Source organism: Mesoplodon bidens, assembly GCF_964165515.1.
Source record: "Mesoplodon bidens genome assembly, chromosome: 11".
NCBI lineage: Eukaryota > Metazoa > Chordata > Mammalia > Artiodactyla > Ziphiidae > Mesoplodon > Mesoplodon bidens.
In genome coordinates, this window is record NC_138167.1 from 63817094 (window position 1) to 63840419 (window position 23326).

Genomic DNA, 23326 nt, shown 5'->3' on the forward strand with positions numbered 1-23326 from the left:
AGGAATAAAGTACTGACACGTGCTGCAGTGTGGATAAATCTTAAAAATTTTATGCTAACAAAGAAACTGGCCACAGAAGACCGCATATTGTATGATCCCTTAGAAATGGAATGTCCAAATTAGGCAAATCCAGAGACAGAAGGCAGACTAGTGGTTGCCAGGGGCTGGGGGCAGGGGAGAGAACGTGGTGTGACCGCTAATGGGCGTGGGTTTCTTTTGGGGGTGATGAGAATGTTCTGTAATTAGATAGTGCTGATGACGGTGGCAGCCTTGTGGATATGCTAAACTGAATTGTGTACTTTAGAAAGGTGGATTTTATGGTATGTGAATTATATCTCAGTAATGAAAAAAGTGTTTATAATGTGAAGCCCCGTTGAACTTGGTGACTAAGTTCTAATTGTATGATGGAAGGTTGTGGGTATGGTGGCATCTGCAGAGCTTTTGAGCCTGGATCTTGAAGGAGTCTCAGAGTCAGACTTGGCACGGGGCCGGGGGAGAAGGAAGAGCCTGAAAGAATGAAGAAGAGGGAATCCAGACGGTGGTACTGGGGTCCTGCCTGGATTGGGGACATTGGAATGATGCTGGGGGTCGCCCTGAAGTCAGGCCAGCAGTTTTACATCACATCTGAGGGGAGTGCTGTGACGAAGGGGTGTGTTTTGGAAAGTGCGTTTGGTGGCGATATCCAGGACAGAAGGAACGGGAAAAAACTGGAGGCCAGGAGGCCAGACTGGAGACTTGTTTTAGGTAGATACTTAAGGTTCCTGAGAGGTTTTCGTTTGTGTTGAAAACAGAAGGGACACATGGCCATCTGGAAAGTGCCCGTGACTGGGCATAGAGGATGGTAAGGAGAGAAGAGAGGAAAGGCGACTTGGACTCCTGTTTTGTATGCGTGTTTATTTTATTTATATGGTGTTTTCTCCTATTTTCATGTGTATCTGTTTTAGCTTGAGTTAATTACTACAGGCTGCCTAATGAAGAAAATACTTTATGAGGTTGTCTTACGGATTCCTTTAGTTAATTCTCATTAAAGTGCATCAAACAGTGCCTGACGCATAGTAAGTGCTCAGCCAGTGTGATTTCTTGCTATTGATGCTCACAATGCGCTAAGAGGACCTTCACACGATAAGCCCAGATAATTTGAAATTGCTAGTTATTCCTCACTGTCCTTTAACTCACAGAACCTAGGGGGCAGCACTAAACTGTATTTGAGTAAAATGTGATTTGAAATGCTCTATGTGAGGTTTACTCGGAGTTGTCACAGACTTCACTTTGATGTCTCTGACTTAGCTAGGCTTTTTGACACTGGGCAAGGGGGAAGGTTAAATCTGAGTATGTTTGGGGCTTCCCTGGTGGCGAAGTGGTTAGGAGTCCACCTGCCAGTGCAGTGGACACAGGTTCGAGCCCTGGTCCGGGAAGATCCCGCATGCTGCGGAGCACCTAAGCCCGTGCGCCACAACTACTGGGCCTGCACTCTAGAGCCTGCGAGACACAACTACTGAAGCCCGTGCGCCTAGAGCCCGTGCTCTGCAACAAGAGAAGCCACCGCAATAAGAAGTCCGCGCACTGCAACGAAGAGTAGCCCCCGCTCACCACAACTAGAGAAAGCTCGCGTGCAGCAACGAAGACCCAACGCAGCCAAAAATAAATAAATAAAATAAATTTAAGAAAATAGTTAAAAAAAAAATCTGGGTATGTTTGGGAGCAGGCTCTGTCCAGATTGCTTGTGCGTGAGGTTTTCCCAGAGAACGTGTGAAATCCCCGCCTGATCAGAACAGGAGACATGGAATACAGGATGCAGCAGCTCCCTCCCTATGTGGGTCAGGTGGACGGAAATTAGCGTGTTACTATTAGAAATAACACCAGCCTTAACATGTCTCTTTCATTAGGACCATTCAGTACAGCATAAAAGCAAAGATGCAGATCATGGGGTATTTATGAACTGGACTTGGGAACCTAGTTTGACCCCTTTCATGGCCTTGTTCAGAACAGCTGCACCACCACGCCCTAATCACCGTCATGCCGCTCAGACACATCACAGCTCAGTTTCACCAAACTAGCGCTGTGCCAACTATGAGGAAGTGCCCAAGCTTTATGTTAGTCTTCTGCAAGTTCTTTTTTTTTTTTTTTTTTTGCGATACGCGGGTCTCTCACTTCTGTGGCCTCTCCCGCTGCGGAGCACAGGCTCCGGACGTGCAGGCCCAGCGGCCATGGCTCACGGGCCCAGCCGCTCCACAGCATGTGGGATCTTCCCGGACCGGGGCACGAACCCGTGTCCCCTGCATCGGCAGGCGGACTCTCAACCACTGCGCCACCAGGGCAGCCCTGCAAGTTCATTTTTTTAATGGCTGTAAATAAAGTTATTTCAGTTCAATCAGCTCTCAGGAGCAGTATCGTTTCTTGAGTTGTCGGACTGCGAAACTAAACTGTCCATGCAGTAGCCTGAGCCTCACCTGGCAGTCTCTGTGCCCATCCTCAGAGGCATCTGTGTGCACAGTTGGTAGAAAGAGTAAGAAGATGCAGTGGCGCCTCTGGAGCTGCTCTCTTGCTGACCTGAGTGTCTGGCCAACCCTCCCCTGAGCCGAGCTGGTACTGGAAGGGCTTCTGCGGGTCTGAGAAGCTTGGAGTCCTGGCTTCCTTATTCCATTAGTGCTTCCAGGGCCCGGCTGTTAAAAGTGCACACTTTCAATGGAGGATAGACCCAATCGTACGTCAAGTACCCCAAGAAGGAAAACTTCCCCATCTCATACCATCCCTATCCATTCATCTCCAGAAGACTCTGTTACCACAGTTCTACTGATTTTAAACAGATCTATTGTTTTCCTCCAAAAATTATACTTGAAAGAGTATAGTATATTTTCCAAGTAATAAAGTGGGTATATTACCATTACCTGATCTGTAGGAATGATAGTAAAGAGAACAAACTGCCAGATTAAAACAAAACAGAAATCCTGCTTGACTCATTAAGGAGGGAAACAGCAAAAGTAAGATTATTTTTTCCTAGTAAGAAATTCTGTTGTCATTCCCTTTTACTACAGAGAAATGTATTTATATTATTATGGAATTTATACAGTGCCTTTCTTATGAGGAATTCGTGACGTTTCACACAATTTTATAAAATGGATGATAGCTTAGAAATCCTGATAAGGTAGGTATATCATTTTTCAAGGCCCTGAAATTTTGTTGCTATTTTACTAATATGATAATATACTCTTGTAATTGTTAATATAGGCCTGGTTTTCTTTATGAAAAATTAAGTATAGCATTTTTGGAAATCTGAGAGTAAGGGACAGTGTTTCATTCATCATTTCTCACCTGGGTGCATTATTTGTCACAAATATTTGAGAGATAGGTGATGAGTATCTGACTGGTGGTGCAGAGGAAACTATTGGCTGAGGAATGACACCTCCAATTTTCTTTTTCTTTTTTTTTTTTTTTAGTTTTTATCAGAATATAGTTGGTTTACAATGTTATGTTAGTTTCAAGTGTATGGCAGAGTGAGTCAGTTATATATATATATATATATATATATATATATATATATATATCCACTCTTTTTTATATTCTTTTCCCATATAGGCCATTCCAGAGTATTGAGTAGAAGTTCCCTGTGCTATAATACAGCAGGTCCTTATTAGTCATCTCTTTTACATATAGTAGTGTGTATATGTCAATCCCAATTTCCAATTTATCCCTCCCCCTCTTACCCCCTGGTAACCATAAGTTTATTTTCTACATCTGTAACTCTATTTGTTTTGTAGATAAGTTCATTTGTACCCTTTTTTTAGATTCCACATATAAGCGATATCATATGACATTTGTCTTTCTCTGACTTACTTCACTCAGTATGACAATCTCTAGGTCCATCCATGTTGCTGCAAATGGCATTATTTCGTTCTTTTTTATGACTGAATAATATTCCATTGTGTGTGTGTATATATATATATATATACACATCTTCTCTATCTATTCCTCTGTTGATGGACGTTTAGGTTGCTTCCATGTCCTGGCTATTGTAAATAGTGCTGCAGTGAACGTTGGGGTGCATGTATCTTTTCAAATTATGGTTTTCTCCGAATGTATGCCCAGAAATGGTATTACTGGAGATAACTCCATTTTAAATGCTCTCAGAGCCTGATTACATAAAGAGACCCTACAGGAAATTTTCTTGTAAACTGAAGAACCCTTTTGCAGTGAAGTAATCCCTTCTTAATTTATCTATTTGTGAAGTCAAATTTGTATGTATTTTTTATCTTAAACCAGAGCAAACCAATGAGACTAACCTCGTACTTTTGATATGTAATGTTGAAGTATAGTAAAATATTAGTCCCAGTAAGGAATTCTGCTTTTTACTATCCTTTAGAGAAATAATTTCAGTATACATCATGTTATGACATGATAATAAGTGATATAAACTAGAACAGTAATGTAAGTTCAGCAGCAACCAAAAAGTATCTGTAAACTCATTCAGATTTTCTTGAGCATCTACTCAAAAAAGACCTTTACCCAAAAAAAATGCCAACTTGCCTTCATAATCGTTAATTTATGGAAAGAAGCACGAAGCTAAAAGTAGAGTGATATGTTTAACGTTCTTCGTATTTTAACTTAAGAACACAGAATTAAAGCTAAATTAAGGAGCATTTGGTTTTTCTGGCAGTGTGTCATCATTACGATTAGCCTATAAGGATCTTAAAATTCAAGAGAAGAAAGATGAAAAGATGAACACGAGTGGCAAAAAGAAGGTGGAATCAGAGAGACTTGGCATGGGATTTGGAAACTGCAGAAGGTATGTAAGACTCTGCTTTCTTGGATTTCAGAATTTAAACTAGTTTGCTAATCATGAACGGATTTTCCTTGTTAATTTCAGCTTCAGAAATGTTTTCTCATTACTCACTTTCTTCAGTTGTTTTGCTTTGCTCTAATACAGTCCGCCCGCAGCCCTCTGTATCCGCAGGTTCTGCATTTGCAGATTCAACCAACTGGGGATTGAAAATGTTTGGGGGGTATTCCAGAAAGTTCTAAAAAGCAAAACTTGAATTTGCTGCATATACCACTCTTAAGGGCAACTATTTACATAGTATTTACCTTGTATTTGCAATTATTTACGTAGCATTTACATTGTATTAGGTGTTATTAGTAATCTAGAGATGATTTAAAGTACAAAGGAGTACTGTGGATTTTTTTTATCTCTTCTGGGGTCCTGGAAGCAATCCCCCTCAGAAGCCGAGGGACAGCAGTGTTCACTATAGCATGAAAAATTCCAAATTTGATTCTTAGGTAAAAGGAAATAGGTCTGACTTGTCATTAAGTGGATGCCATAAACATAACTGATATATGACTGTATTTTGTATAATTAGTTACAGTCCTCACTAAGGTCCAGTATTTTTCAATGCTTACACCAAAAAAATATTTTTTATTGCTCATGTTTTTAACCCCACTAATAAGTATATTTTTGTTGAGAGTATAAATTAAAACATTCATGGGAATTCCCTGGCGGTCCAGAGGTGAGGACTCCACACTTCCACTGCTGGGGGCCTGCGGTTCGATCCCTGGTCAGGGAACTAAGATCCTGCAAGCTGCGCAGCGAGGCCAAAAAAAAAAAGATTCATTCTTTGGTGAACACACAAGTGTCCTCATGAACTAATATTATTCTTTTCCATTTTATTCTCTATTTTCTCAAGTGGTATTTCACATTCAGTGACTTCAGATTTACAGACCATTGAACAGGAAACGCCAATCACAGCAAAACCAAGAAAAAAGTATAGTGATGACAGTGATGACTCGTATTTTACTTCCAGTTCAAGGTAACCTGTTAAAAATCATCTTTAAAGTGTCTTTTTGAAAAGCAGCGATCACTATGGGCTCACGAGTTTATTTGCATTAGGAACAAATACAAATCAGTTTACTTCATTGTTTTTAAAAGCTTTGGCTGGAGTCAAGGACGTCCTTTGGAAGAAAATTGAGATAACCCTCTTTAGTGGATGATGTTTGCTAGTATTGAAATGTTTGATAATAAAATCTGCAACCCGGAGTTAAAATTAGAGGTGGGAAAGTTGTATTTATCTAAAATGTGAAATTGGAGAAATATGCAAAATCCCAAAGGTATATGTTAAGTTGTTTAGTCTTATTCCAACAGTTGGAATATTTTTCACAGCTGTGCCTTCAGCAGCTTCTTTTGTTTTCAGAATACCAGCTTCTGGAGTCTCCAGTTGGCAGCATAGAATATTAAATAAATGCTCTTTGTGTGTGCATATGTATGAAGGTAAAACACTGTTGCTTTCAAAGGGGTGTCCCACGATAAAGCCTAGGCCCCGTCCTTCAGCGCTCCCCATCCGACGGGGACAAGTTGCCTAACTCCAGTGTGAAGCTGACCACGGAGAGGCCGTGGTTCAGGTTCAAGTCGCCTGCAGAGGCCGAAAACAAGTGTAACTTGAATTGACTCACTCTGTGCGGTTCCTCCAAGAACCTGATCAGCACAGGGAGGCCCGCTTCACAGGCACCGAGTAAACTTGGGATATCAGGAGGTGGGCACCAGCTGGGCTTGAACCCTGGCCCTGCCGCTTACTGACTGTGTGACCTGGGCTGAGCTGTGTAACCTCTCTGTGCTACAGCTTCTTCATCTGTAAGTTAGGGACACCAGCAGTACCAACCTTTCAGGGTGTGCCAGGGTTAACTGAGTTAATACAGAGCTCTGGGAAGAGTGCTGTCATGTTTAGCTGCTGAGGAAATTGAACGTGTGCCCATCAGTAACGGGTGGTCCTGACAAGGAGACACCACCACTCACTCACATCTCAAAGGGCATGACTGTTGTCTGGCAATTATACAGGCTTGAAGCGTTTTCATATACATAGCAGATAGAAATATATGTAACTAATTAGAATCTCATCCTGAAATTCTGTATTCTCCTATCAAAGTTCGTAGGTAAGGAATTGTAATACAGACAACTATCTTTACATCATTCTCCTAGCATAGCTTCACATTACTTCAAGTCCAGATATTTTACCCAAAAAAAAGTTAGTAGTTTAGAGGTGTTCCCTGTCAGTGCTTTCAGAGACAGGGATGGTGTGCTGTTTGCTGCTTGTGAGTAACCTGTATAACACACTGGGTTTCAGGTTACTTAGAGGTAACTTCCAAATCATGCCTTTTAAAGTATCTAAATACATTTCCTACAGGCTAAAATTAACTGTCTGACTTGATTTGAAGGCTGCATGTGTGCCAGGTGACTTCAGATGTGCACACTAGATGAGAGGAGGATGTGTCCGGGTCAGGAAAACTCCCAGTGGTGCAGGGTCTACACTCGCCTGCTTGGCTTCTCCACAAAGCCTTGTTGGTTATTCCACTGCTCATGACAGCCCCTGCAGAGGAGCGTGTAGGCAAGTAGAGGAAGTAGGTTCCCAGCTCCGTGAGTGGTGCCGCCTGGTCACAGGGTTGGAAGGAGAGGTGGCTGCGGGTGAGGACGGGCCCTGGGGGGAACTGGGGAGCCCTGCCCACTCCAGGCCACCGCCGGGCTCCTGTGGGGCTTCCTCTGCCCGTTGGGAGCTTTAGGAATCCTGTTGGCCTCCCTCTCCAAAAGCTTAGTCAAAAAGACTTAGCCCTAAAGGCCTTCGTTGCTATGGAACAATTATTTATGGTTTGAAACCAGGGAGCAGATGGCGTTTTTATGTTGACCACACTTGCTGGATTCCTGCCAGAGACCTTGGTGTGTTGTTTATCATCACCTGCAGGTTGTCTAATGGGAATGTAAACGCCTCTGCTGGTCCTCCTTGTGGTAGCCACTATTGGTAGAACAATACTTGCTTTGGCAAATGAAGTCAAATAAACACGGACTCTGGGAAAGCAGGCGTATTCCGTGAAGAGCTCTCATTGCTTCCAAATAATTCATTAGCCCATTAGAACTTGAATATTCTGAATTATGAAAGGGTACTGTTTCTATTAAAAATAAGACCAACCATATCTTGGGGGTTTGTTTTTTTGTTTGTTTGTTTGTTTTGAGTTCCATTGTTTCCAGGATATAAACAATGTAATCATATACTGAGTACCAAATAATGAAACTAGAACAACTTGTTCAGCCTTATAAAGCCAGCGTGGCCTTCAATGGAATAGACAGTTGTCTATAGCTGTAAATCAGATATGTGCTATTAGGGTGCTCTTATCAAGGGATTGTAAGGAATGTTTTCAGGTTGGGTGAAGACAGACTGGGAGGGTGAAAATAAAAATGAAATGTATTAAGAACAAGGATCTGGAAATCAAAACATTAGAAGGTCAATAAAGATTTGGAGATCCAGGGCAGCTGTTGTGTTTCCGAGGAAAGGCAGGTGCCCCACAGCCACTGGTGGATGCCCATCCTCCACCGCATCCTCCCTGGTGCATCGGGAGGCCCTCCCGCACTGTGTGCACCGTGTAGGAGCACAGGGAGCCTCGCTGGTGAATGGTGGGAAGGGCACCCTCCCCGCCGCAGTGCAGAGAACACTGCTAATCAGTAGGACTCTAGCAGAATGGCTTCCCTCTCCTTCTGATTTTTGAATTGTCCAGTCATTAAAAAAAAAAAAAAAAAAAATCTGATGGCCCTACATTCCAGGATAAGCACTTTGGCTTATCAGAATGAAAAATATTCCCTTAGAGTGATACTAAATTCAAAAAGTCCTGAGTACCAGTGCCTCAGAGTTGTGAAGGGCCTGGAAGTTCCACCCACCTCCATCCAGTGCTCACCCCTACCCCACCCCAGAGCCCTCCAGCGGACGCCGCAGCCCCCCAGCACTCCTCCCCCTCCCCTCCCCCCTCCCCTCCCCCTCCCCCTCCTCCCCCTCCTCCTCCAGGCAGCCATTCAGTCCGACAGCAGCTCCATGAGAAACACTGCCCTATGCTTACATGTCTCCCTGGGTTTCTGAGCTCAGATCAGCCAACCTCATAAGGGCAGGGTGTGAGTATGTCTCCTTGCCCAGTATCCTCACCTAGCAAGTGCCTGGCCCCTCATAGGTGCTTATTAAGTAGTTTTAAAATTCCTTATTGAATCGGTCCTAGTTCTTTCACTTGGTCCCTTAGAAATATGTCCCTCAAATATTTGAAGGTAACTTTCCAGGCCAACATGTGGGTCACATCTTTCAAACCTTCTTTCTCAGGCGTGACTTCAAGCCTCTTCGTTGTTCTGGTCTCTTCTCTGAACAGGGATTGGTTGTCTCTGTTCCTCTGAGCAGAGCCCAGTGGCTCAGGGCTCATCCGCTGATCAGCCGCAGGGAGAGCCTGGTCAGTTTCTAGCTGAAATCCAGGTACGCTTTGAACACTGCATGTTTTCCTTCCCGGAGAGAGAAGGCTAGTGTAACAAGCTTTGTTCTTAATGACCTCCTTGCCAGAGAATGCGGAAACCACATTTGGAAATTCTGCCTTTTTTCTATTATTCATATGAAGTCATACCATCTGCTTCAAACAGCAGGTTTATCCCCCCTCCTTTTTCTGGGTTTTTTTTCTGCAAGAATAAAAGAGTATATTTAGTCTTTTCCCCCGCCCCCCATCTTAGCTCATCTTTGAACTCCTTATGCCCTCGGGGCTTGGCCCTCACCTTGTTTCCTGTGTGCTTCCATTCTTACTCTCTGCAGAAACCTTGGTGACATTTTTTTTTTTTTTTTGCGGTACGCGGGCCTCTCACTGTTGTGGCCTCTCCCGTTGCAGAGCACAGGCCCCGGATGCGCAGGCTCAGCGGCCATGGCTCACGGGCCCAGTCGCTCTGCGGCATGTGGGATCCTCCCGGACCGGTGCACGAACCCGTGTCCCCTGCATCGGCAGGCAGACTCTCAACCACTGCGCCACCAGGGAAGCCCTTGGTGACATTTTTGAAGCCGCCTCTGTGTCCTCTTCCATCATCCTTCCTTTCCTAAGGCCCAAGCATTGGGATCCGCGTCTCTCTTCTGAACTTCGGGAACCACCTTTATAAGGAGTGCATGCCTGGCTGGGTTGTTTTCCACCCTAAGCGGTCCTGAATTCCGAGATGGCACGGTCACTTTTCATTGCGGCTCTGGCACATCCGCCTCACCTATCAGTCTCTGTCCTGTTCCGGGCAAACCCGGCTGCTATTGGTCAAAGATTTTTCTCCCACCACTCAGGACCAAAAGCTGTCACTGAGCCTTGCTCTCTCAGCGATGCCCTGCTCAGTGATGCTCAGCTAATGAAAGTGTAAACCCACCCAGAAGGCCAGCAGCTCCCCTGAGATGCTTACAGACAAAGCTCACATCAAGCTCCAGACTGAAAGAGTGTCTCGGGGCAGTGGTCCTGTGATCAGCGATCGAAGCTCTGTGACTCATTCCAGGAGGAGGCTGATCAGCATCGCTTACACTAAGTGCTGGTTGCTGTTAGGGGTGATGCCTTATACCGTGGCTGACATGGCAAGATTGCCACGGATGGGGTCGAAGCATTATTTGTGACTAACCTGTAGTGAGGTAGCACTCAAAGACGTCATGCGCTGTTGGGATAAGCTAGGTGACGCTGCAGTGAGAAATACTCCCCCCTACCCCCCTGCCCCGATCTTAAGGGCTTAACACAATGATGGTTTGTCTCTCATTCACTAAAGTCAACTGAGGGTACAGGTGACTGTCCAGCTTACCTGTCCTTCTGGTGGAATCTTGATTGTCCAGGTGGATGGTGGTTTCACCTGCCCGAGGCTGAAGCACCTGGAAAACCCGACCTCTTCCGTGTGGCGAGGGAAGAGAAGACTGGGCACCTGAAAGGCCTTGGAAATGATTCGCCTTAGGTCTGCTCCTGTTGCACTGGCCAGATCACATGGCTGCCCCCAACTTCAAAGAGGCCGGGAAGGGCAGTCCCCATGTACCGGATGTGAGTGGACGTTGGTCAGGTCCTCCAAAGTCACTGTTATGCTCTCTCTCATACAGGTACTTTGACGAGCCAGTGGAGTTAAGGAGCAGTTCTTTTTCTAGCTGGGATGACAGTTCGGATTCCTACTGGAAAAAAGAGACCATCAAAGACACTGACATAATCCTGAAAACCACAGGCTACACAGACAGGTATGAATACCAGAGCAGTGGGATTGTAAATAGTGACTCCATGCATCTCTAGGGAAATTCTCTAACACTAGTAAATGATTTTGTTGTACTCTTTCAAGAATAGTCCTTGGTATCCTGGTCTGTATTCTGACCTCACAGTTTTTCCTTTCCCAGAATGTCATATAATTGGAGTCATGCAGTAACCAGCCTTGTTAGACAGGCTTCTTTGACTTTTCGTAGCGCACTTGAGATTCATTCATGTTGCTGTGTTCCTCCCTCTTTATTTCTGAGTCTGTTTATCCATTTACCTGTCAAAGAACTGTCTCCAGTTTTTGGTGATTATGAATGAAGGGCTGTATAATGTATCGTCCAAACCAGGGAACTCTTTAGAGTGCAGGGGGACAATACTAGTACGTTGGGACAACAGGTGTGACCTGGGATTGTCCTCAGTGACTGGGATGTACCGTCAGCCTACTCATTTTGTACCCTGCATAACGTGGAGCGGTGTCTTACGTGCATGACAATATATTCAATATTTATTTACTGGGGCTTCCCTGGTGGCGCAGTGGTTGAGAGTCCGCCTGCCGATGCAGGGGACACGGGTTCGTGCCCTGGTCCGGGAAGATCCCACATGCCATGGAGCGGCTGGGCCCGTGAGCCATGGCCTCTGAGCCTGTGCGTCCGGAGCCTGTGCTCCGCAACGGGAGAGGCCACAACAGTGAGAGGCCCACGTACCGCAAAAAAAAAAAAAAAAAAAAAAAATTTATTTACTAATTGATCCGTGGAGCTGAAGAGTGAAATAACAGGCCTGTTTTAAATAGCAAAATTCATTCAAATGTTATGTGGTTTGGATATTTATTCATTTTTCTAATTAGAATTTTCAGGCTTTTCAAAGTGGCCTAAAATCCTTTTACAAAATTACTGCTGTTGGCTTTTTAAAAGGTAAAATGGCATGTGCGTACATTATAAATGAGAAGTGCATTTGCCTTACCTCAGATCAGTTTAACCTGTTTTGGCTGTTTTTGTTCTTTGTGCTGAGAACATTTAAGCTCTACTCTCTTCCCACAGTTCAAGTAACACTACAGGATTATTAACTATAATCCCCATGCTGTACGTTAGGTCCCCAGAACTTATTCATCTTATAAATGAAAGTTTGTACCCTTTGACCAACATCTGCCCATTTCCCGCATCTCCCTGGGAACCACTCTTCTGTTCTCTGTTTCTTTGAGTTCAACTTCTTTTTTTTTAGATTCTGCATAGAAGTGAGGACACGCAGTATTTGTCTTTCTCTGACTTCCTCCAGGTTCATCCACGTTGTCACAGATGGCAGGGTTTCCTTCTTTCTTTTTTATAGCAGAATATTATCCCCTTGTATATTATACACTTCATTTTCTTTATCCATTCACCCACTGACGGATACTTAGGTTGTTTCCATATCTTGCCTGTTGTGAAGAATGCGGCCACGCACATGGGACTGCAGAGATCTCTTCATGATACTGATTTTGTTTCCTTCAGATACGTATACCCAGAAGTGGGATCATGTGGTAGTTATATTTTTAACTTTTGTACGAACTCCCACACTGTTTTCCATGTGACTGTACTAATTTCCATTCCCACCAGTGGTGTACAAAGGTTCCCTTTTCTCCAGTCCTCACCAACGCTTATCTCACGTCTTCTTGATAATAGCCATCCTAACAGGTATGAGGTGGTATATCTCACTGTGGTTTTTGATTTCCATATCCCCTGCATTGGCAGGTGGATTCTTTTTTTTTTTTTTTTTTGCGATACGTGGGCCTCTCACTGTTGTGGCCTCTCCCGTTGTGGAGCACAGGCTCCGGACGCACAGGCCCAGCGGCCATGGCTCACGGGCCCAGCCACTCCGCGGCACGTGGGATCCTCCCGGACCAGGGCACGAACCCGTGTCCCCTGCATCGGCAGGCGGACTCTCAACCACTGCGCCACCAGGGAAGCCCGGCAGGTGGATTCTTAACCACTGTGCCACCAGGGAAGCCCTCTGTTTTACATTGATATGTAGTAGTGATATCTGTTAATCCCAAACTCCTAATTTATCCCTTCCCCCAGCTTTCCCCTTTGGTAACCTTAAATTTTTTTCTTTGTCAGTGAGTCTGTTTGTTTCGTAAATAAGTTCATTTGTATCATCTTTTTTAGATTCCACGTGTAAGTGATATCATATGCAATTTGTCTTTCTCTGTCTGACTTTCTTCACTTAGTATGATAATCTCCAGGTCCATCCATGTTGCTGCAGATGGCATTATTTCATTCTTTTTTATGGATGAGTAGTATTCCATTGCATACATATAAACCACATCTTCTTTATCCATTCATCTGTCGATGAACATTTAGGTTGCTTCCATGTCTTTGCTATTGTAAATAGTGCTGCTATGAACACTGGGGTGCATGTATCTTTTAGAATTAGAGTTTCTGCCTTTTCTGTATATATGCCCAGGAGTAGGATTGCTGGATCATATGGTAGCTCTATTTTTAGTTTTTTAAGGAACCTCCATACTGTTCTCCATAGTGGCTGCACCAACTTACATTCCCATCAACAGTGAAGGAGGGTTCCTTTTTCTCTACACCCTCTCCAGCAATTATTATTTGTAGACTTTTTGGTGATGGCCATTCTGACTAGTGTGAGGTGATACCTCATTATAGTTTTGATTTGCATTTCTCTAGTGATTAGTGATGTTGAGCATCTGTTGATGTGCCTGTTGGCCATCTGTATGTCTTCTTTGGATAAATGTCTATTTCTGGCCATTTTTTGATTGGGTTGTTTGTGGGTTTTTTTGATATCGAGCTGTAGGAGCTGTTTTGTATATTTTGGAAATTAAGCCCTTGTTGGTCGCATCACTTGTAAATATTTTCTCCCATTCTGTAGGTTGTCTTTTCATTTTGTTTATGGTTTCCTTTACTGTGCAAAAGCTTATAAGTTTGATTAGGTCCCATTTGTTTACTTTCGCTTTTATTTCTTTTGCCTTGGGAGACTGACCTAAGAAAACATTGGTACAATTTATGTCAGAGAATGTTTTGCCTATGTTCTCTTCTAGGAGTTTTTCGGTGTCATGTCTTATATTTAAATCTTTAAGCCGTTTTGAGTTTATTTTTGTGTATGGTGTGAGGGAATGTTCTACTCCATTGATTTACAGCATCCAGCTTTCCCAACACCACTTGCTGAAGAGACTGTCTTTTCTCCATTGTATATTCTTGGCTCCTTTGTTGAAGATTGTGTTTTAAGATATCCTTTAATTTCCCTTTTGATTTCTTCATTGACCCATTGGTTGTTCAGGAGTGTGCTGTTTAATTTCCACCTATTGGTGGATTTTTTACTTTTCCTCCTGTTATTGATTTCTACTTTCATACTATTGTGGTTGGAAAAGATACTTAATGTGATTTCAACCTTCTTAAATTTGTTAAGACCTAAATATCATTCAGCTTTGTTTGTGACTTAGCCTGTGATTTATCCTGGAGAATGTTCTGTGTGTGCTTGAGAATGTGTGTTCTGCTGCTATAGGATGGAATGTCCTGAATATGTCTTTTGTTCCATTTGGTTCAAGTCCAGTTTTCCTTATTGATTTTCTGTCTGGATGATCTGTCCATCGTTGAAAGTGGGGTATTAAAGTCCCCTATTATTATTGCAGTACTGTCTATTTCTCCCTTCAGATCTGTTAATATTTGCTTACTATATTTAAGCGTTCCTGTGTTGGGTGCATAAATATTTGCAATTGTTATTTCCTCCTGATGAATTAACCCTTTAATCATTCTATAATGACCTTTGTCTCTCGTTACAGTGTGTGACTTAAGGTTGGTTTTGTCTGTTATAAGTATGGCTCTCCCTGCTCTCTTTTGGTTTCCATTTATGTGGAATAGCTTTTTCCATCTCTTTACTTTCAGCCTATGTGTGTCCCTAAAGCTGAAGTGAGTCTCTTACAGGCAGTATATAGTTGTATCTTGTTTTTGTTTTTTTTTAATCCATTCAGACACTCTGTGTCTTTTGATTGGAGAATTTAACCTGTTTGCATTTGAAGTAATTGTTGATAGTTAAGGATGTACTATTGCCATCTCATTAACTGTTTCTTGGCTGTTTTTGTAGTTCTTCTATTCGTTGCTTCCTCTCTTGCTGTCTTCCTTTGTGATTTGATGATTTTCCATAGTGGTATGTTTTGATTCCTTTCTCTTTTTCTTTTGTGTTTCTACTATAGGTTTTTGCTTTGTGATTACCATGAGGCTTACATAAAACATCTTATAGTTATAGCAGTCTATTTTATATTTTAAGCTGATAACAATTTAGCTTAGATTGCATACAAAATCTCTACTCTTTTACTCTCCTTCCCTACATTTTATGTTTTTCATGACATAATTTATATCTTTTTATATTGTGTATCCACTAATAAATTATTGTAGCTATCGTTATTTTTACCACTTTTGTCTTTTAACCTTTATACTAGAGTTAAGTGATTTACACACCACTATTACAGTATGCGAGTGTTCTGAATTTGGCTATATGCTTACCTTCACCAGTGAGTTTTATACTTTCATATGTTTTCACGTTACTAATTAGCATCCTTTTATTTTAGCTTGAAGAACTCCTTCTAGCATTTCTTGTAGGACAAGTCTGGTGGCTGACAGTTGTTTTTGTTTTTGTTTTTCCAGCACTTTGAATATATCATCCCACTATATTCTGGCCTTCAGGATTTCTGCAGAGAAATATGCTTATAGCCTCACAGGGCTTCCATTTTATAGAATGAGTTTCTTTCTCTTGCTGATATCAAATTCTCTCTTTGTCTTTGATTTTAGACAGTTTTATTATACATTTCTTGGTGAAGATTTCTTTGGGTTGAATCTGTTTGGGGACTTCTGAGCTCCATGTATCTGGATGTCCGTATCTCTCTCCAGATTTGGAGAGTTTTTAGAGATTATTTCTTTAAATAAGCTTTCTGCCCCTTTCTTCCTCTCTTCTCTTCCTGGGACTCCCACAATGCATGAATTGTGTTCTTGATGGTGTCCCATAATTCACATAGGCTTCTTCACTCTTTTTCTTTTTCTTTATTTCTTTTTTCTCTTCTGACTGGATAATTTCAAATGGGTTGTCTTCGAGTTCACAGATTCTTTCTTCTGCTTCAGCAGTCCACAACCTTTTTGGCACCAGGGACCGGTTTCGTGGAAGACAATTTTTCCACGGACTGGGATTGAGGGGGGTGGGTGGTTTCAGGATGATTCAAGCGTATTACATTTATTGTGTACTTTATTCCTATTATTATTACATTATAATATATAATGAAATAATTATACAACTCACCGTAATGCAGAATCAGTGGGAGCCCTGAGCTTGTTTTCACTTGCCACTCACTGATAGGTTTTGTTTTGTTTTGTTTTTTAAATTTATTTATTTTACCTATTTACTTATTTATTTTTTATTTTTGGCTGCGTTGGGTCTTCACTGCCGCGGGCCAGCCCTCTTCCAATTGCGGCGAGCAGGGCCACTCTTCGCTGCAGTGCACGGGCCTCTCAGCGCAGCAGCCTCTCTTGTTGCAGAGTATGGGCTCCAAGTACGTGGGCCTCAGTAGCTGTGACCCGTGGGCTCCAGAGTGCAGGCTCAGCAGTTGTGGTGCATGGGCCCAGATGCTCCACGGCACACGGGATCCTCCCAGACCAGGGCTCGAACCAGTGTCCCCTGCACTGGCAGGCGGACCCTCAACCACTGTACCACCAGGGAAGTCCCCACTGATAGGGTTTTGATATGAGTCTATAAGCAGTTGATTTATTATGGTCTCTGTGCAGTCACACCTCTCTGCTAATGATAACGTGTATTTGCAGCCGCTCCCCAGCGCTAGCCTCACCGCCTCAGCTCCCTCTCAGATCATCAGGCATTAGGTTCTCATAAGGAGCGCACAACCTAGATCCCTCCCACGTGCAGTTCTGGTTTGAACCTACTGGGGTCGCGCTCCTATGAGAATCTAATGCGGCCGCTGATCTGACAGGAGGCGGAGCTCAGACGGTAATGCGAGCGATGGGAAGCGGTTATGATTTCTATCTCTATGTTGAACTTCTCATTTTATCTGTGTATTATTTCCCTGATTTTATTGAGTTGTCTGTGTTCTTGTAGGTTGATGAGCTTCCTTAAAACAATTATTCTGAATTCTTTGTCAGGCAATTCTTTGGGATCAGTTACTGGAAAATTATTGTTTCCCTTTGTGGTATCATGTTTCCTTGGTTTTTCATGTCCCTTGGAGTCTTGTGTTGCTGTCTTTGCATTTGAAGGAGCAATCACCTCCTCCAGTCTTTAGTGCCTGGCTTTGGGTGAGAAATACCTTCAATAGTCAGCCCTGCTAGAGACGCTGAGGCTTCCTCAGACCTTTTCTATGGATGCACTCACTCCACACTTCTTATTCCTTTTGGGGGGTGATGTCTTAGGATGGTATGTCTTCTCTCAGTCCCACAAAGCAGGGCCAGGTGCTGAGAGCCTCCTGCTTGCTTTCCCTAGGGTGGTACCCTGAAATGCTCAAGTTTGTGTGCTTTCTGTGAATCCCACAGAGTTGGGCTGACTTTCTGCCCATGCTCACTTGCTGTCTGCAAAGGCCTGCCCTCACCATCCGCAGGGGCATGTGCAGGGAGCCAGCTGTGGGGCCAAAGGTGCATGGGTGAGGCATGCAGAGCATTGGAGGGCCAGTTGGGGGCTCCCCAGGCAAAGTGTATGCAGTGGTTTGTGAGCAGGCCTCCTTGTGGAGTTCGGGAAGTGGTTAGTGGAATCCACACGGCTTTGATGAGTTCTGAGCCCTGGCTGCTCTGCTTCCAGCCTCCCCCAGCCCCTAAGCTGTGTTGGTCACCTCAGTATCCTGGGTGGGATGAGAAAGAAAGAGGCACACATGGCAATGTCCCACACAGCTGGGGAGACCAGGCACCCGCTCACCACCCTCTCACCTTCCCCCATGGGAGAAATTGCAGGCCCCGTGGATCTCTCTTGGCACTGAGCTGTGCTGCCTTGGAGGAGGAGTGACATGGGCCCAGTGAAACTATTCCTCTTACCCTCTTTAATGCATCCAGGCTTGGATTTTTTGCTCCGGCAGAGTGCTGGACCCTCTCTGCTAGACTCCTGGACTCCCACAAAGGCATTCTCATCTGTGGGCAATGGTCAAGACCAGTGTTCTCTAAGGGGTGATGGTAGAAAACTCCTAGTGCACCACCTTACTGATGTCATTCCTGTTTTGGCTGTTGCTAACTGCAGACCTACTGCTCGCCGCAAGCCAGACTACGAGCCAGTTGAAAATACAGATGAGGCCCAGAAGAAGTTTGGCAACGTCAAAGCCATTTCCTCAGATATGTACTTTGGAAGACAAGCCAAAGCTGATGTAAGTGCCCAGGGAGTTTCTGTGTGGTCCCCACAGAGCAGGAAGCCAGCAGGGCCACGGGAGGTGTGGGAGGAGGTGCTGGATGCTGAGTGAGATGGAGTCAGGCTGCAAGGGACTCCTGTCCCTAGAGTGCTGGAGCAGGACTCGAACCCAGGTCTTTCTGACTAATCGCCCCACTTTGCCGTTCCAGCTAGAGGAGTGATTGGAAGGTAGGGACAGTGTCTCATATTTCTCTTATTCCTTTCTCAGTGTTTTGAATAGCCATCCATTCGATATCTTTTGAGTAAATTTCAGGAGATTTTTGATACACCTGTAATTTACTTAGCAATTTTTTAACCATAGTCAAATGAAGTATATAGATAGATTCTCGAGGGTAGGTATATTTATTTTCAGAAAAGAGATCATTGCCTCTTTTCTCAGAAATGTTAATGAGCTTATCTTAGTGGAGTCTGGCTAAGCAGTAAGACTCAAATGGAAATGGGGAGCTTAAAGCTTTCCTTTTAATTGTGAAGCACTAATGTGCTTACGCAAAACTCTTAGAGATACGTGTTATTACTAGGCTTCTTGCTCGATACAGAGAAGAATTATTTCCTAAAGTGTACCGATTTTATTTTGTAGCAGTAGAAATTCCACTAGCATTTTGAGTGTATTTAGTGTTGCCACTTGGCTATTCTCCACCCACTAAAATCTACCTTGTTTTAAAGTTGACAACATTCAAGTTCAGTTAGGAAATAACATAAGGCTATGGGGAGAGAGCTTCTTGGACTGGCCTTTCCTGGCAGCTGGGTGAGAGCAGCACCTGACAGAGCTGTCCCTGTCGCTCTCCCTCTGGGTCCCCCTCCACTGACCGCTGTTGGCCGTGGCATTGTGCGTTCATCTGTCTGCTTGTGACCTGCAGGACGTGAGCGTCATGCCGGCCCCCAGCCCGGCCGTGATGGCTCCTCAGTGATTCTTTCTGCAAAACTGCTCGTGGTTTTTGGAGCCTAATGTTTCTTTTCTCCTGCTCTTCTCTAGTATGAAACCAGGGCTCGGCTGGAGAGGCTTTCGGCAAGTTCCTCCATCAGCTCTGCTGACCTGTTTGATGAGCAGAGGAAGCAGACGGCAGGTAACGCGGGGAAGGGCCGGCGGGTAACGAGGCTGGTCTCCGCCGTGGCTGCGGCATGAACACGTTTTCTCTGGATAGGACTTTTTACTTTACCAGGATTGTTAGCAGCTATTCTTTGATGCTCCTATGGCCTCTGTAAGTCACGCAGAGCAGAAGTTGTTATTCCAGGCTTTGCATGTCATGGAATTTAAGCGACGTCCCCAAAGTTACCCGGCATGTCGTCTCCCTGAACTGTCATCACGGGCGGTGGGGTGCCGAGCATGGTGTGAACCTGGTGTCTGGCTCATGTGGTGTCACAGCCTTGGAGGGGACAGCCCTGGGCTCCCATGTGATGGGACCCACTCCCTAACTGTGAGACCTGGGGGATTTCAGGTCACCTTTAGCCTCGGTCTCCTCCTCTGTAAAATGGGTGGGTAATATCCATACCTACCTCACCAGTTTGTACTGAGGCTGAAATGAGGTCCTTTATGTAAAGTGTCACCTCGGGGTCTGGCACATGTCAGGCTCTCCCAGGCCCCTCCCGGACCCCAGGGGTAGTCAGAGCAGATAGAACAGGTGAGTCCACCAGCCTCCGCCTCCCAGGGGAGACAGAATGGGGCTTTGGAGCCAGGCAGGTGGAGAGGAGGGTCTAGACCCCGATGAGATGTCTGGGCTCCCCCAGGGAGTAAGCCTCGGCACACAGGCCCGTCACGGGCGTCCAGAACCAAGCGCCTCTCTGCTTGTCCCTCTGACCCTGAGCCGTAGGAAAGCCGTGTTCCAGTCCCAGTCAGCCCTGAGTCAGGCCTCGGGGGTAAGGGGAGGGCCATGTGTCCCCCTTGTGCCACGGCCAACATTCAAGGAGCAGGGTCCTCTGAGGTCATTTCAGGAGCCCACTCGTCAGCAGGAGCACCCAAGCTGGGGGGAACCTCCAAGGCCTTCAAGGCCCGGGACCACCTGCACCCCTCGTCTCCAACCCTGGAGGAGCTGGGCGTGGGCATGGAGGGACCCCACGTGGGCAGCCGCTGGGCCTTGCAGCCACAGAGAACAACTGTTTTCTGAGTCCAGAGAGAAACAGCTTCAACCGAGAAGGTCATGGGGGAGACCCGAATGCCTGGGGCCTTCCGTGTTGGGGTTTGGGGGTGTTTCAAGAGCCACCGTGGCCCCCGGGGTGAAGCGGGCGCTGCCAGGCTGCTGTGCTGCAGTGAGAGGAGGGTTCTAGCCAGGTGGGTGGACCAGAGACCTGCGGAACGCAGGCCCCGTGCGCGGCCCCTGGGCAGGGAGCGTCCTAGGCCACCCTCTGGCCTCCAGCAGGAGGAGCTGCTTTCTGACTGGCCGTTTCCTGCACTGGGCCTGGGTTGGGGCAGGTGTGGCTCAAGGACTTGTGTTCTTATATGCGAACTTTCGGTGCCCTGGCCTCTTGTCAGGGCACTTCCTTGTGCGGCCACCCCTGGCAGAGGGGTGCTCGGCTCCTGTGGAGGGCTCCCAGGGTCCCGCCTCCACCCACCGTGGGTCAGTGCTGGGCTGCCTCATGGGCACCCTGGCACAGCGGCAGGGCAGTCCAGAGAACCTAACAGGTTGAAACTCATCCCTGGCCGTGTGTGTTTTTGTAATTCAAGTTACTGGAAGTTTCACTCTGAAACATTACTATTTGTTAAAAAGCCTTTCAGGGCTTACCTGGTAGCACAGTGGTTGAGAGTCCGCCTGCCGATGCAGGGGACACGGGTTCGTGCCCCGGTCCGGGAGGATCCCACATGCCGCGGAGCAGCTAGGCCCGTGAGCCATGGCCGCTGAGCCTGCGCGTCCAGAGCCTGTGCTCCGCAACGGGAGAGACCACAACAGTGAGAGGCCCACGTACCGAAAAAAAAAAAAAAAAAACCTTTCAGAGATCAAATGAGCAGACTTTCCAATTGTTGAAGGAAGGTTGCAGCCAGCGATGACGTTTACTTCCTGTCCCCTTTCAGAGAACAAAGGTCCATTGATTTTTTTGGCCCTCTGTAGGTCCCAGACAAGCTCCCGTCCTGGGGACTCGCAGCCCTGATAGGACCATCCTAGGGTGCAAGGCTGCCCAGGGACCCTCAGCCCCTCCCCAGTGGCCAGTGGTCCTGCTGGCAGCACCTGCCCTCCCTCCCCCTCCCTCCTCCATCCCAAACCCAGATGGTTCAGACCACGATTACCCTCATTCTGCATCTCTCATCAGATGCCTTTAGTAACTGCTCTAAATGCAAGCACACTGAACAATTCTCATTAAATATTTACTTTTTATTTAGAGTGCATTTCAGCAAAGAGCAAAAGCTGGTTTTAAGAGAGTATTCTGTGTTCCTTATCTTAAATGTTTCCCCATCCGTGAAATATCAGTGCCACTGGGTAGATCACCTTTATAATTTCTTCAGGGTTAAGGGGAAGATGGCTCCAAATTAGAAATGCCTCCTGGTGAAGTGAAATACTTCCTGGGGGCATGCTTTAACCCTGGCTTTGCTCCGAGGCTGTTCCCTTCCACGGTCTTGGAGGGAGTGGATGAGGAGCACATGTAAGCATCCACAGCTGGCACAGTGTCCATCCCTGCCGTCACTCCAGAGCAGGGTCAGTTGGGGGACGGGGGACGGCCATCGCTGTGCACTGCCTCAGAGGGACCCAGATGACAGAGCGGAGGTGGCTTTTTTCTTTGTTGAGAGCGGTGTCGGAACAAAAGAAGCTGGAAACCCAGCTTGCCCCTCAGGTGTATTTCTTTCCAAAACCTGATTCTGATCATTTGAGTCTGAACAGGGCCACCCGGGAAGCCCAGGGCGCTGCGGACAGACACCTCTATCCGGGCTCGGTGCGCACTGCCCAGGGTCGTAGGGGCTCCTGGCGCGTTTGCTATTGTCCCTGGGTCTCGAGGCTCCCTGGAGGCACCTTGGCCACTCTCTCCTTTCCTCCTGGCTCTGGCCCGGGGTCCAGGAGCCTGGCCTCTTTGGGCCTGTCGGCCTCCAAAGCACTGGCTTCAGTCATCTGTCGGGCGGTTTTGTTTGGTGATTTGCTGTACATATTTGCCATACGTCACAGCTGTGCAGTGCTGTCGCCAACCAGGCTGTTACACAAACCGGAGTCTTGTCAACCTGAGCAAAAAGAAGGGGCGTCTGTGCGCCCGAGTGGAGCAGCCACCGCAGCGCTTTGGTTCCACGTTAAACTTCCTGCCTCAGCTGTGCTCTCCTCTTTCAACGTTTCTCGAGTTGGAAGCTTGTGAGTGGAGGCGCTCCTGCTGAGGTCACCTCCGCTGACCTCTGGGGCACAGCTCCCTCGCCACTCCGGACCTCGCCACGCCATGGAGCAGCTGTGACTCTGGCCCTTTGCACTCAGGATGTCACACTAGCTCTTCATTTCCTCTCAGATTCATCTTACCGGCTGGTAGCACCACTGTGCTGGGCTTTGAACCCAAGTCCCGTCACTGGGCTGGGCTGTCGCTCTGTCATTGGCAAAGGGCTACAAGACTCTAAAATGTCACCCAGAGGCAGAGAGGAGAAGCAGCCGCACCTGTGGGCCCTCCCCGAGTGCTGGGCACGGGACGGCGCTGTGGGAAGACACACTGTCTCTCCTGGGTGGCGTCCGTGCTGGAGGGCAAATGCGTGCCTCCTATTTGGTTCTTGGAAAGGGACCTGGCTTCTGCTGCTGCTTAAGGGGCAGGCGGGGGTAGAGTGACCTGCGGAGCCGAGGGGCAGCTGGGCTGGCTCCCTGGAGGCTCTGCAGGGTTTGCGTTCTCTCACAAAGTCTCAGAGCCCCTCCGGCACCTTATCACAGCTGTGCGACAAAAGTGCGCCACAAAAGCCCATCTGTCAGCTCTAGGGACCCCTTTATGTGTGACAACTCTGATGCGCTTCACCTGTGTGCAATATGGTGCTGTCTGTGTTGGGACA

The 23326-nt window shown here is 46.1% G+C and overlaps 1 protein-coding gene across 3 annotated transcripts in view; it reads left to right on the forward strand.

Annotated features, from left to right (window-relative positions):
- Positions 1-23326, forward strand: part of ARFGAP3 (ARF GTPase activating protein 3) — a 50792-nt gene that overhangs the window by 24228 nt on the left and 3238 nt on the right. For all 3 annotated transcript variants that reach the window (XM_081248369.1, XM_081248368.1, XM_081248370.1), the window contains 5 exons: positions 4655-4783; positions 5679-5801; positions 10878-11009; positions 18229-18352; positions 19367-19457. In XM_081248369.1, the coding sequence (XP_081104495.1) occupies positions 4655-4783; positions 5679-5801; positions 10878-11009; positions 18229-18352; positions 19367-19457 (599 nt within the window). The remainder of the gene's footprint in view (positions 1-4654; positions 4784-5678; positions 5802-10877; positions 11010-18228; positions 18353-19366; positions 19458-23326) is intronic.